The 14,351-nt window shown below is 53.0% G+C and overlaps 1 protein-coding gene across 8 annotated transcripts in view; it reads right to left on the bottom strand.

Moving 5' to 3' along the window:
- Nucleotides 1-14,351, bottom strand: part of MTMR14 (myotubularin related protein 14) — a 43,888-nt gene that overhangs the window by 11,164 nt on the left and 18,373 nt on the right. For 4 of the 8 annotated variants that reach the window (XM_079933848.1, XM_079933851.1, XM_079933847.1 and 1 more), the window contains exons 8-17: nucleotides 11,343-11,413; nucleotides 10,689-10,763; nucleotides 6,763-6,829; nucleotides 5,834-5,967; nucleotides 5,499-5,575; nucleotides 5,207-5,243; nucleotides 2,720-2,790; nucleotides 1,956-2,014; nucleotides 1,664-1,802; nucleotides 789-968 (exon numbers count right to left, since the gene is read on the bottom strand). In XM_079933848.1, coding sequence (XP_079789974.1) covers nucleotides 789-968; nucleotides 1,664-1,802; nucleotides 1,956-2,014; nucleotides 2,720-2,790; nucleotides 5,207-5,243; nucleotides 5,499-5,575; nucleotides 5,834-5,967; nucleotides 6,763-6,829; nucleotides 10,689-10,763; nucleotides 11,343-11,413 — 910 coding nt within the window. The remainder of the gene's footprint in view (nucleotides 1-788; nucleotides 969-1,663; nucleotides 1,803-1,955; nucleotides 2,015-2,719; nucleotides 2,791-5,206; nucleotides 5,244-5,498; nucleotides 5,576-5,833; nucleotides 5,968-6,762; nucleotides 6,830-10,688; nucleotides 10,764-11,342; nucleotides 11,414-14,351) is intronic. The other 4 variants (XM_079933853.1, XM_079933850.1, XM_079933852.1 and 1 more) reach the window with 1 other exon arrangement.

The raw sequence follows: 14,351 nt of genomic DNA, 5'->3' as shown, positions 1-14,351 counted from the left end.
AATGTCTTTTCTCCCTGGAATTTATTAAGGACCTCTTAAGTCGCACACTTCTTTGTTCTCTTCAGAAGGGCCAGACATTCTCAAGGCCTTAGAAAACAAAGTAATTCACAGGCCTCCTTCCCTGGCTGTATGACATGGAAGGAGTGTTATGGGGTCAGCTAGGAAATGCCTCCCCCAAATGCCAGGCCATCCCTCAGCCCTAAGCCCCTGGCCAGTGCTCAGCTTTAACCTCACCAAGGAAACATCAGTTCTGCAGCACACTCCAGCCACACCTGTCCATCCTGGCTGAGCTGCTCCCTTTCCAGACGTGCAGGCCAGCGAGGCTTGCCCCAGCCACAAACATCTAGCCTAGCTCCCTACCGTCTGTCCTCTTCAGTGCCCCACCCATTCAGACGAGAAACGGGAGGGCCAGAAGCACCTCGGAGGATCTAGCGCCATCTCTTTAATCAGAATGTGAGGTCCACAGGGGGGCTGAGACCTGGCAAAGGCAAGAGGGAGGGGCAGCCCCAACTCCCTGCCCATGACATCACAACTACTACACCTTCTGGATACCGATCCGCCAGGGCTCTGGGAAGGGGGAGTCTCAAACCCCTCTGCGAACCAGCTCCTGCTCTGTATCCAAACATTAACCCATCCTCCAAACAGTGCGTGAGCCTGCAAGCTTGTTGATCCCCTCTGGCCTCCTGGGTACACTGCCTGCCAGGCCGCATGCCCTGGAACCCCACTCTCTAGCCTTACTAACAGGGAAGGGCTAGCCACCCCACCATTAGGACTTTGGAGGTCCTCACCTGGGCTTGGGGACCTCCAGGGGACTGCTACCCAGCCTGAAAAAGTTGTCAGAATGGTTCGAGGACGAGGAGCTGGAGGACTTGGCTTCCACCAGTGCCTGGTGGGAAGGCAGGCGGTCCTCTGAGGGCTGCGGCCGGTTCCAGAGCACACTCTGTGGAGAGGATGAGTGGCTCTTCCTCCTGCAGTGGAAAGATAGGGCTGCTGGCTAAGGGGCCACCTCAGGCAAACCCTCTGCCCACCTGTACTAAATCTCAGGGCCCACTTTTTACTTGCACTGGAAAAATGCCACATGGGAGTGGGCATACTTCAGCACTCCCTTGGGCTCGGCCACGGGCAGCGAGAGCTGCGTCTTCACAGAGGGAATGTTACGTCTGAACAAAACTGGCCTGCTGGCCTCAGTGCACATGCTGGAAAACAGATTCTTAACCAACACTTTAGTAACTGACTTTCCCTGCTAATGTTATAAAAAATATTGAGCCCTTTGTCTACGGGGAAGGTCATCTGATTCTCAAAGGAGCTGACCCTCAACAAGCTCCCAATTCCCAATCATTATTTTGTACTCACCCCTTTTTTCTTTTTCTAAGCTGGCCCCCCACCTCCCAGGCAAATGATACAAGGGAGCACCCCCAGGAAGTCCCTTTAACACCAGCGCCCTCCTCACCCGACCCTGTCTTCCCAGCCCTGCAGCTTCCTCCTTCATCCCGCAGTGCCCCCCACCAACCAGATGGCTGGCCTCTGAGGCCCAGTAGAGACAGTAGGGCATGGAGCTCAGCTCTCAGGCCTACTGTCGGGGGCCCCTTTGTTCCTGGGGCTCCCTGGAGCTGGAGCCCTGGCTCACAGCTGTTAGCAAGCTTAGTTCCAGCCTGGCCCTCACCAAGCTGCCTGAGTCTGTGCTCCTGCAGGGACCAGCTCCACGGTCTCATAGGTGAAGCTCCCGGCGGCTCCTGGGGAGCTCTCCATGACCAGAGAGAAGTCACTGCCAAGGCTGGTGGTGCTGCCACGATCCTTCCGTCCTGAAAGAAGCCAGTGCCATCAATCAGCACAACATCTTCTCCTGCTAGGGGTCCCCCACCTCTTCCACACAGAAGTTTCTAGAACAAGCAGTCCCTATGTGGTCTATAGTCAGAAAGATATACAGAGGAAGTCTGCTGGGGCCCATGACTCACTCAGCATGCAGATATCTTCCACAGTGAAGCCTGCATCCCGGGCTGGCAAACTCTTCCTCCTATAAACAGAAGCCAGGACAGTGAATTCCAGATTGGGCTGAGGTCTCCCACGTCCCCTGCATGCTGTCCACCTGGGAAAGAAGCTCCAACTCACTGGAAACTCATGGACACAGGTTCTACCTGAACTGTTGCAGAAAGGCCAGGCCCACTTCTGAGGCCAGCAAAGCCTGCCGCCTCCCTGTCAGTGTGGCCCTCAGAGTTCAAGTCTGGTCCAGCACACTAGGAGCTTGGACTTGGAAAGCTTGGACTTGGAAAGCAAGCAAAGACACCTACTCTCACAGGGGTCCTAAAGCAATTACCAAGCAAGACCCCTGTGTTTGCCAGGCTGGAAGCAGACTCTGCTCTGTGGCGGTGGGCTGTGCAGACACCCCTCTGCAGCAGCACAGGGAAGGAAGCCATCAGCTCAGGCAGGAGAAGCTTCTGCCATGGCGGTGGCATGGGGAGCTGGGAGTCCCCCTATCCTTGGGCTGGCTTTTCCCTGCATCAACGAGCCCTGCTCTCCTGGTCACAAGATGAGCCTCTTCAGCTGCTGGCCCTCCCCAGGTACCCCTACCTGCCCTCAGAGGGAAGGCAGGGACAGGAAGCCAGCCTGCCAAGCATGCAGGGAAGCAGGGCAGGGATAAGGCAGCGAGCAAGACCCCCACCGCCCTAGCGCGGCCCTTCCCAGAGCACCTTGCTCCCAGTGAGAGCAGGTCTCTCCTTACCTCTGTATCTTCAGAGCAGAGAACTCCTCAGAGATGATATGCTTCAAAAAATTGAAGCAGAAGAAGAAAATCTGAGAGACCAAAAAGCAGCACACATGAGAAGATAGCAGTCTCCAGGGAGAAGAATCTAGGTGGCAGAACTCCCAGGAGAGGGCAACCAGTGACCCTGGTCAACCCCTGATGGACAGCAGCCCTGCTTTGGGGACCCTGCTGGATATTCTGGTGTAGAAACAGTACGGGCGGTAGAGAAGGCTTAGGAGGTCGGGCAGGTGTGCCTGGGCTGGGGCAAGGAAGGAAGGGCGTTTCCTTCCTGAGAACGCAAGAGGGTAAGCCAGTGATGTTTCAAACCATCTTCAAACTGAACACACATGTTCTCAAGCTACTGAAAAGGAGGAAGAGAACAGCTTCTTCTCCCTCTCAGCCTCTCCTAAGAACCCCAGGGAGAGAGGCTAACAGGGAAGGACAGCTGGGAGAGAATTTCGGGGCAAGAAGATTAATGGACACAGCAGGAACACAATGCAAGGGCAAGAGATCAGATTTTGTAGAAGAAATACCGGGAAACAGTGGTTCAGGAGAACCAGGGCTGAGGGGCAGCCACTGCCTGGCCCGCGGCCTGCACTGTTCAGAAACGGTAAGGGGCAGGACGAAGTCTGAGGCAGGCAAAGCCGGAGGAGGCTCCTGAGCTCTGACCCTGCCTCCGCATCCCCAGCTCCGTGAGCAAGTTCTCTCTTCTCCCTCCCAGCCAGTGCCCTGGTCCAACGGGCCTCTGTGAAGTGCACACAATGCAGTCTCTGCAGCTGATTCTGCAAGGTGTGGTCCATCAACCCCTCACTTGGAAAAACACCCACAGGGTATCCCAGAGCCCCGTAAGATCTCCTCAAAAAATAAAAAAGGAGGGAGGGTGCCTAGGTCAGGCCAGTATGAAAACTTTGTTACATAACTTTTTTGGTGGGCCGCCCCCGCACAGCTTGTGGGATTTTACTTCCCTGACCAGGGATTGAACCTGGGCCCTTGGCAGTGAAAGCACGGAGTCCTGAGCACAGAGTCCTAACCACTGGACAGCCAGGGAAGTCCCTGTTACATAAAATTAAATAGGTGTCTTCACCACAGATTTTTTAGTCTTTAATATGCTAATGTGTTCTGAGAGCCTCAAAGGCAAAGGAGGGATACGGAGCTGTTTAACAGGCCCCAGCTTTTTGCATGTTTTTAAAGTATCAGAGTTTTGAGCGTGTGCGGGGAGGAAGGGAGGGCTAAGAGAAAAGCCCACATCCTGCCAACCCTCCCAGCTGAGAAGACCCTCTTGTTTATGTTGAGACGTGGCCAGGGTTTGAGTCCAGAATCCACTGGGCTCAGCCGCATCCCCTGCCCAGTCTCTGAAGGTGGAATCTGGCCTGCTCTGGGGACGGCGAGACAGCATGGGGGTCAGCAGGTACTGGAGCGTCAGCTCCAGCAAATCTCAAAATGAGAGGCTGCAAAGGGGCTTTACGTGCGGATTTCAGTGCCAAAGTCACCACCTCTGACAGAGCTCATGGAGGCCTCTGAGGAACAGGCTTATGGGCTCTGCAGTCCTGGCGGATGCAATAAGTGCTCAAACGAAGAGATTTAGAAGGGGAGAGGAGCAGCTGAGAGGGAGGAACAAAAGAAGAATGCACAAGATAAGATGCCCAGAAAAGAGGCAGCCTCAGGAGGGTGAGAAAGATGCCTCAGGAAAATGGGGGGGGAGCCAACACTGCGTGCAGCTCCCACGCTGGGCATCTGGACTCATTCTCTTTGTGAGGCAGCAGAATCGACACCGGGAGACTCAAGGTTAATCACATTACCCAAGGTCACCCAGGTAGTAAGTGGCACAACTGGGGTTCACACTCAGGTCCGACTCCAGGTCTGTGTGCAGGGAAAACAGGCTGAAAACAAGAGTACCGAAGAGCCAAAGACTAAAAAAGGTAGCTAAGGATAAGGCGTGGACAGGGCAGAGAGGAGGAAGGAGGGACAGCGCGCGGACAGAAAGGGAGCCTGCTGGCCGGGATTGGTCGGGGGGTGAGGAGCTGGCAGGACCCTGCTTGCACGGAAGGCCCTGGGGCTTAAAAGCTGCTGAGTGGGTGTGATGAGACAAGGGAGGACAGGGAGGAGCTTCTGGCTTTAGCTGTGAGGGTGAGGGGCACAGGAAAGCACTTGTAAACTGGTTCCAGAGCTGAGTGCAGAAAACAAGGTCACTCATAAGAAGGCCGGCACAGAACGGGGGGAAGAGGACTGACACACGAAGGTCACAGGTAAGTGTTCTCTCCGCGAGAGAGGGGGACTGAGGCTCAGAACGGGGCTGCTGTGCCGGTGCTTTTCCTGCCACTCTGCCTGATCCCAGCACTCACCAGGCAAGGAACCGCCCCCAAAGTGTGGACACCAAACAGACCATCACCCTGTCCCTCTTGGGGGTAAAAGAGCCCGAGCTCGCGGAGCCCTGACGTGTGCCCGCAGACCGTGAGCAGTACCCACCTCCTCTCCTTTGCTGAGTCGATCTACCAACATGTGCCTGAAACAAGAAGGCGAGGAGGTCAAAGCGAGCACCTCCCAGACAAGAGGATGAAGGGGGACTAGAGCCACAGGGACAGCCCATGGCTTTGGCACCCCAGCCTCAGGTGGGCCCGACCACACCTTCTCTCTTCCCAAGGGGGTGGGACCGTCTTCGCCTTCAACCCTGTCACAGGGGCCACCACACCCACGCACACAAAAAGGCGGTTCCCAAGCACTGGAGCACCCCACAGCCCGACAGTTCCCGAAGGCTCACCCGAAGAGGAACCAGTCGTAGGCCACCGTTAGGTAGAGGATCTCAGCGGGCTTCAGGGATGCGTGGATGAGCCCGTCCTGGAAGAGACGGGCCCAGATCAGAAAGAAGCCTCCCCACGACGGCTCCCTCCTGGCCTCGGGGGCTGAGTCACAACCACCGCCCCCGTGACAGCCAGGCTGCCTGACAGCCCCCGGAGCGGGGTTAAACACGACACCTGCTCTGGACACGTGAGGTCCCTCGCTCCGAAGCCTCTCTGCTTTCTGGAAACAGTTCCAGCACTCACAAAGGGCCTCTGAATGCTCCCTAACCCCACGGCCCAGCCCGTCCATACTCACAGCCCACAAGGAAAGGCGCAGGAGAGAGATGAAGAGGGGCGTCCGGTCCCAGCCTGAGATACAGTGTACTAGCAGTCCGCTGTCATCTACACAGGAACGTGGAACGGGAGGCCCAGGAGAGAAGCAAACACGGGCTGATGAAAAGGGGATGTGCCACCGCCCTGGCCTGGGGTGAGAGCCAGGCCACCCCAGAACCACGGCCTAGCTCCAGAGGCAGGCATGTGATGTTTCTGCCAACCTGGCCACAGTGACCGGTTCAAGGATGGGCACTGGATCCAAACTGAGGCAATGAGCGGGAGCTCTGGGACAGAGGCCGTCTCCCTCTTCTGGAGGGGTTAAGATGGCAGGAAACAAGTCTGGAACGATTGCCAGCCATGAAGCTAACTAAACAGTGGGTATGAGACAAGGAGAGATGCTTTGTGGTATTTGGCACCTGGCTCTGCTCTTGGGCCTTCTTGGTTAAATAAACGAATACATTTCCATTTGTTCAAGCAAGTGCAACCCCACACAGGTCCTGACTGATATGGAGGAACCAGAGTCAGACCGCCCTAGGACACTGAGCATAATGGGCTCATCCGATCAAAACAGTCAAACTGGCTGGAGTACCCTCTGGAGAACAGGCCCTCCAGGGGCTCTTGTGTGTGCCCAAGAAGAGGCCAGGACTGACTTTCTCTCACCTTTCTGAACCAAAAGAGGCCACTGCAGCCCCACACAAAAGGCTGATGCTCAAAGCTCAAAGGCCAGCTGAATGTGGTTCAGATGGTAACAAGTTCATAATTTTGGGCATGGAATAAATCTGCCAATGACAAGGGAATCCCCAAATCCTTCTCCCATAGAGCAAAAGGCCCCAATAAACACACGTTTGCGATGTCAAGACCTGGGAACACCCAGAAGATCCTATGGCTTGAGGCAAGCAGAGGCAGACTCACCGTCACTGTTAATTATGGAAAGCAGCAGTTTCAGGTAGTTTTGTGTTTGTTGCACCAGATCCCAACTCTGTTGGAGAAGAAAAATAAAAGGATTCTATGAATAGGTGTTTAACTCAGAATGGAAATTTAAAGTATTTTTAAAATAAAATGCTATGAGTTATTCTGGGGAAACAAGTACCCCAGGCTCATGGTCACAGGCCACAGGTCCCAAATCCCAGACTATCTGAAACTTCACTTTTCACACATCCCTGCACCCTCCCCCACGGGCCCCTCCCTCAGTGTGCTCTGACCCAACGTGCGGGTGAGGGAGGGGAAGCCGTGCAGGAGCCTGGGCAACCCACAGCCCCACAGCCACAAGCAGCAGCCGGACACTAGCTCCTCTGAGCCCTGGGCTCCAGGCACGGCTGTCTAGGGAATTAACAGAAGCCGACAAAGAGCCCTGAGCCCGTGGCCATTGTCACCAAATGGAAAGAGCCATTTCTTTATCTGCCATCACATCACAGAAACCAAGGTAACCATCAACCTTCTCATCAATCAGGTTTCACACGTTTTTTATTGCTACTCACTGCATAGTCTTTTAATGAGTAACAAATGCAGTCTGTTTGGTAAACAAAAATCTTTTAAAACAGGAGGCCCACGAGGTGGGAGAGCAAAAACAAGCAAAAGCCATAGAGATCGGAACCTCTGTTCTAGCCCAAGCTAAAGGTCCAGACTAGACCCTCTGAGAAACAGTCCATTTTGGAATCCGGAAGCCCACGGAGGGGCCTGACCCAGTTCTGTGGCCCCCTCCCCCTAGCTGGGGACAGTCTCTTAACATGACTGCTTCTCAGTGTCTGGGGCTGTGCAGAGAAGGCGGTGAATGCCAGCTAGCGAGAGCGCTGCCCTGGGGAGGGTGAACACAGCACCTGTAATTGGAATGGTTTTCCCAGGAACTTAAACCAGGCTCATTTACCTGACCTTCCCATGGACCCTGGAGAGTCCTGACCCACTTGCAGGAGCTGCAGAGAAAGCCGCTGCAGTGCCGTGCTGATAAACTTATTACTACCCGTGGTGGCTCGGGGGTCTCTCTGCTCATCTGGTTCAACGTGTCAGACACACCATTGCCAAGAGATTTCCTCCGCGCTGTGATTCCAGCGGGTGAGGAAAAGCAGGAGAGGTGGGAGCTATGCAGCAGGTGTGCAGGGAGGTCAGGCTGGCTGGGGGAGGACTGCAGCGGTCGGGAAAGGGCAGGAGGTGACCAAGGACGAGCCCGCAGGGCAGCTCCCACAACGGCAGCTGTTTGAAGGGGACATAAATGACCAAGGAGCGGCGGCAGACTCCGCTGGCCACCGTGCCCAGGGCTGGGGCAGGAACCACAGCCTGGGGAGCGCTGGGTCGGCAGAGGCCCAAGGTCACACAGCTAAGCTGAGCTGGGGTCTGGACCCAGGCCTGTGGTCACACACCACGCTGTAGGAACACCTCCTCAGATACCAGAGTGAGAAACAGAAGAGGACCTGGGAAATGCATGAAAATCTAGGCTCACCTCTGACTCTCAATCTATGTGTGCCGTGACAAAGCCTCCAGATACAGAGGTGAGTACCACATATCGGCCTTACGTTTCCATGCCTGGTGCATGCCTCTTTCCCTGGCTGGCAAACTCCTACTCATCCTTTAAAGGCCCAGCCCCATTATCTTCTCTACAGAGTCTTCTTCTGTGGCCACTGGTCAATACCCCTACTACACAGGTGATGGTTACGCTGTTGCCTCGGAATTTTCCTAGACTGAGCCCAGTGAGGGCGGAGGCCATTTTGGCACGTCTGCATCTGTAAGGCTTCGTGCTTAGGGACTAGGAGGTACCTCTAGAATGTTCTTTCACTGACTAGTCATAGTCAGGGGCCAGGTTGAGGAGCAGCAGCCACTGGAAGGGGTCTTCGGGCACAGAATGAAAGAGCAGAGCTTTATGGAATTCCATCTGGCTACACAGAGGTCAGCAACACCCACACATGCACTACTGCTCGTGCAATGGGAAACAGTGGTGTGAACGTGACTGTGGGCCTGGCCCTGGGACACAGCAGTGAACACAATGACTCCAGCCCTGAGGCTGGAGGGAAGGGAAGGCAAAGTGAATTGCTGCAGGTGTGCTAATTAAAAGGAGCCCTCTAAGATGCTGCAGGACCATGTAATTGGGGAGGTGAGCCTAGCCTGATCCATGGGGACCCTTAGGGAAGGCTCCTTGGAGATGGTGACATGCATGTGAGAAAAGGGGAGGGAAAGCACACGAGTGTTTGTGGCAGAGAGAAGAGCATGTGCAAACCTGGAGAGCATCTTCCCTAAGGGGTGGAGAGGCGGTCAGGGTAGCTGGAGGGGAGGGAGTGGACAGCCAGTGAGTCACAAGAACAAGCCTGGACCACGTGGAGCTGGGTGGACCACATAAGGGTCCTTGGACTTATCCTGAGGGAAAAAGGAAAGTCAGTGGCAGCTGTGAAGGAAGGAGTGACAGTGACGACCCTGCCCCATCATCTGAGTATCGTGCTCTGCCAGGCCCTATTCACTATTTCCAGTCGGTTGCCCCTTCAACGTGGACCCACGCTCAGCCATGAGACGATGGTAGCCTGCATTAGGCCAGTGACCTAAGGGATGGAGGCAAGAAGGACTGGGGAGTTTCCCTGGGGCAGAGACTTACAGAACTGATGGGACCAGCCATGGGTGTTGGGGAGAAGAGCCCCCATTTTTCGAGTCTGAGCATCTGGGTAAATGGTGGAGGGCTCGGGGGTGCTGTGGGTTGTGGCCAATTCCATTCTGGGCAGCTTGAGTTTGAGGTGCTTGCATGACGGGACACTTGGAAAAGGAAGTAGGTGTGGATCACTGAGAGAGGCCAGGCCAGGCCGGGCCCAGAGCCCGGATTAAGAGGAATGTAGATGCAAGCATACAACCTCTCTAGGGATGGGGGAGAGGAGGCACATCAGGGAATTCTTCTTGGAGTGGACCCTCGAGCCAAATCCTGAAGGCAGTGTGTCAGCCAGACAAGAGGAGGCTGGGAGGGCCAGCCAGGCAGAGGGAACAGACATGGGGAAGGCAGTGGGAACAATGAGGCTACTTGTCCTGGCTGAAGCAAGTGGCAAGGACACTGCTAATGGCCTGTGGGCTTGTACAGTGGGCTAAACGCGGTAGAGAGATGGATCCATCCAGTAAGACTGGGGACCCTTTGGACTTCCTTGGTGGTACAGTAGTTAAGAATCCACCTGCCAATGCAGGGGACACGGGTTCGAGCCCTGGTCCGGGAAGATCCCACATGCCGCGGAGCAAAAAAGCCTGTGTGCCACAACTACTGAGCCGGCGCTCTAGAGCCTGTGCGCCACAACTACCAAGCCTGTGTGTCACAACTACTGAAGCCCATGCGCCTAGAGCCCGTGCTCCACAACAAGAGAAGCCACTGCAATGAGAAGCCTGCGCACCGCAACAAAGAGTACCCCCGCTCGCTGCAACTAGAGAAAGCCTGCGCACAGCAACGAAGACCTAATGCAGCCAAAAATAAATAAACTAAAAAAAAAAAAAAGACTGGGGACCCTTCCATGGCAGACGATGACAAAGAGGAGAGAAGCACAGTGGAAATAATTTTAAGGTTTCTATAACCAAATCAGGTCAGGCAGCTCTGCACTTTCTCTGATGGAACACGCATTTAAAAGGTGAAATGAAAAACGTCACTAAATCCCAGAGCTGGAAAAGCAAACTCCATGAGGTCCTCCTCTGGAAACAGAACTCCCTGGTGGATGCAAATCTTTCAGTGAGTCATGTTCAGAAAGCTTTGATTTTCTGGGCCAAGAAATCAGGAGAGAGAGTTCAACAGGTAAGCAGCTCCTCCTTTCCCAGGAGGTCAGAGGTCACAAGCCAGGCCTTCAGGTGTCTGCCTGAGGGACTTGTGGGGCAGGCACCAGGGGTCCCCTCACCTGATACTGGCTCCAGTCAATGTTCAGAGAGCAAGTCAGGAAGTCGGGGATGCTCAGAGGGGCATCAACGTAGTCCTGGGGACAGAAAGACACTGTGAGATGCAGGCTGTCCACCAGGAGAAGCCAGGATGACCAGGCAGGTTGAGGCCCTGAAGCTGTGGCTACCACAGGCAGGCAGGCTGTCCCCCCACAGTGCTCGCCTTCTCAGGGCCAGATGCCTGTGCCACCCTGGGAGTGACGGCTTAAAAATCAAAGGGACCAGATACTGCTGCCAAGTGGAGCTTTTCAGTTGGCGTTTGAGTGTTTACGGCTGACACAGAGGTGGTCAGCGTATTCAGCCTCCGGCAGCTCCTGGGCTGCTCCCACCCGCTGAGGAGGAGCTCTTCACACAGAGAGCGGAGCAAAAATGAAGGACTTTTCCTACCTTTTCCCTGAAAACTCTTTTAAAGAAAAGGAGAAATTAAAGGGGGAGAGAAAAGTATATATGATGAGAGTTTAAACATGTACATACAAGGAGGACAGAGGGAAAAATAATGAGACTCATTCAGGGAAGAGCAAAGAAAGGAGAAGGGTAGCTGTTTTCCCCAAGAAGATTACTGGCTGGTTTCCCTTCACAAACAGAAGACCCAAGCTGATGAATGTTATTGCTCATACCTGCTTCCAGTTAAAAATGAGCCCTTCAGCCATGTAATCCCGATCCTTATATTCCTTGAAAAATTCACAGCCTGGAAAAGAAGGGCAGAGTCGTGACACCACCCTTCCTGGCCCAGTGTCCTGAGATGCCCCTGGGTGCTGGAGGACCGGGGCGGCCACCAGCGCACACACTCCAAAGTGGGCCCCAGATGACATGAGTGGAGGCTGGACCAGGCGAGCGGGAGCCTCCAATGCTCCTTGGGTTTCTAGCCAGAGACCTTCCCGATGAGGCAGCCCCTGCCTGCACACCTCTGTGTCTCTCTCCCTCTGTGCTCACTGGTTGTTGGTCACTTTTCTCTCATTTCAGGTCCCTCTGCCCTACAAGTCCCTGAAGTGCCAACAGCCAGAGAACAACAGCGCGGTTTACAGTTTGAACCCTGGCAGCACCTTCTCAGCAACTTACCTAGTTACGGAGGATCACCCTCCCTCCTGTTACAGACACACTTCAGAGATACTGAGGGTTCAATTCCAGACCACCACAATAAAGCAAGCCACACGAATTTTTTGGTTTCTCAGTGCATATTAAAGTTATGTTTACACTGTATTATAGTTTATTGAGTGTGTGATAGCACTATGTCTAAAAAATATATATATCTTAAATTTTAAAAATACCTTAAATAAAAAATACTTCAGGGAATTCCTTGGCGGTCCAGTGGTTAGGACTTGGTACACTGCTGTGGGCCCCAGTTCAATCCCTGGTCAGGGAATTAAGATCCTACAAGCCACACAGCACGGCCAAAAAAAAAAAAACAACAAACACTTTATTGCTAAAAAATGGTGACCATAATCTGAGCCTACAGTGAGGTGGAGTAGTAACATCGAAGATCACTGATCACAGGTCAGCATAAAAAATGGAGTGATAATGGAAAAGTCTGAGGTATTGTGAGAACTATCAAAATGTGACAGAGACACGAGGTGAACAAATACTGGGAAAATGTCTCCAATAGACTTGACACAGGGTTGCCACAAATGCTCAATTTGTAAAAAATGCAATACGTGAAGAGTAACAAAGCGAAGAGCAATAAAATGAGGTCTGCCTGTACCAACCTCGCAGGCTTTCAGTGAGGACCGAACATCGTAACATGAGAGAAAGGACCATGGACAGTGCCTGAAATGGGACAGGCGCTAAAGAGACACGTCCTTCTCCAACAAACCTTGCCAAGATGTGCTTTCTGTATCATTCACCAGAAAAACTATAAGAAATACCACCAGGGTAAGACCTCAGGAACAGAGAGAGGAGTGGAGAGAAAAGGGCCTTGGCAATGTTCCCAGCTTCAAACCTCAGCCTTTCATGTAGCCCTGTGACTGTGAACAAGTTAATTTCTCTAAGCCTTGATTTTCTCATTTGTAAAGTGATTAAGGATGAAATGAAACAATACGTATAAAACAGCTGGCACAGCACTGCGACAAGGGGCACTCAGGTGACAGCATACTGCTGCCATCCTCATGCCACCGCTGCAGTGAGAGCCCCAGTGCAACCCTGCAGCTCAGCCTGGGGAGAACGAGGCCTGCACTCCTCTCAGTTCCTCCACCAGGACCAACACAAACTCCAGAGGGCACAAGGCTCTGGCCACAGGTCCAAGTCTGGTAAGGTCCCCAAAGGCAACAAAACAGTTGCCTGAATTCTGTCAAAGTAGCCACAGGCCATAAACATCCACACAGAACTCTCCAGCTCCTCTTGGGACATGCTCCTGTCTGGGGCCACACCAGGGAAGAAAGGAAAGGTTCTTTCATGGAGGAAGGTCTGGAGACTTAGCCTGTGTGTTCTGCAGACCTGGCTCTCACCACCCCACACACTCCTGCACTCGAATCCCCCAGGCCTCACTGTGGATGGGGAAGTCAGGAATCAATCCTCAGCTCTAACACTTCAGCGGATTCTTGGGTGCCTCACTGGGAGAAAGAAGAAATATAAATATCAGACAGAGGCCCTGAGCTTATGAGCCTGGGAGTAGGAGGGACACCAATCATTCCTCAGAACTCCCGTAAAGTGCTCTGTTTTCTCAAACTTGAGCGCTTGAATCAACACTGCAGGCTCCAGGCCGAGCTCTGACCAGCATATAATGCAGAAGCAACTGTGAGAAACGGAGAGAATTAAAGCAGCCTCGGTACCCAGGGCAATGCCTTGACATTCATTATCTGAACAGGCTTCTGAGCCTGTTGAGAGGCAAACAGACAGGACCAAAAGTGAAGTGAGAATGGACGCTCGCTCAAGAGGGAAACAAATTAGACTCATGCTGGGGAGTTTCTGGCCCCGTCTATCTTGGTGCCCTGAAGGAAGTGCTCCCAGAACACTTCCCGTTTTCAAGGGCTAGTCTAAGCCTAAGTTAGTCTGACAGAGAACTGATACCACCGCAGTTCCTGTCTGGGCTTCAAAGTCATCAGAGGGCTCAACAGAGACCCCTGAAATGGCAGCAGAGTGCATTTCAGGACTTGGTCTGGATAACATCAATTTTGTTATGAAGTATAATAATGTAGGCATGTAAAGAAATTTAAGAACATGAGCAGAGGAAGCAAGGTAATTAGGTAAGCAAGTTAAGTGCTTCTCCTGTCCCCTCATCTGGGTGTGCAGCAGCATCTCCTGCCACCTAGGCTTCTGGGTTTTTACTGATGCCTCTTAATCTCCCCTCAACACCATACACAACTATCAGATGCAGTACACGATATTCTGGGAAGAATGGGGGAAAAAAATTCACAGAGAGATGGTATCATCTTACCATTCTGGCGTTTTCTTTTCTTACCATTTTGTGTAAGCACTTTTTCTCTTACATAGTTGAGATTGTAGTATTTAATTTTCTATCTTGCTTATTAGCACCTTAAGCATTTTTCTATGACTATGTAATATCTCGTTCTACTATGGATGGCTGTACCATCAGTTACATCATCATTATTCTGATTGAGGAAAACATTTCCCATGTTTGGCTGGTATAATCAGACATGATGAACATCTTCAGGCCCAAGCTGGCTGGATTA

This window comes from Stenella coeruleoalba (genome assembly GCF_951394435.1).
Source record: "Stenella coeruleoalba genome assembly, chromosome: 10".
NCBI classification, from domain to species: domain Eukaryota; kingdom Metazoa; phylum Chordata; class Mammalia; order Artiodactyla; family Delphinidae; genus Stenella; species Stenella coeruleoalba.
Note: the sequence above shows the minus strand (reverse complement) of the source record. Positions and strands in the feature narration are given on the sequence as shown.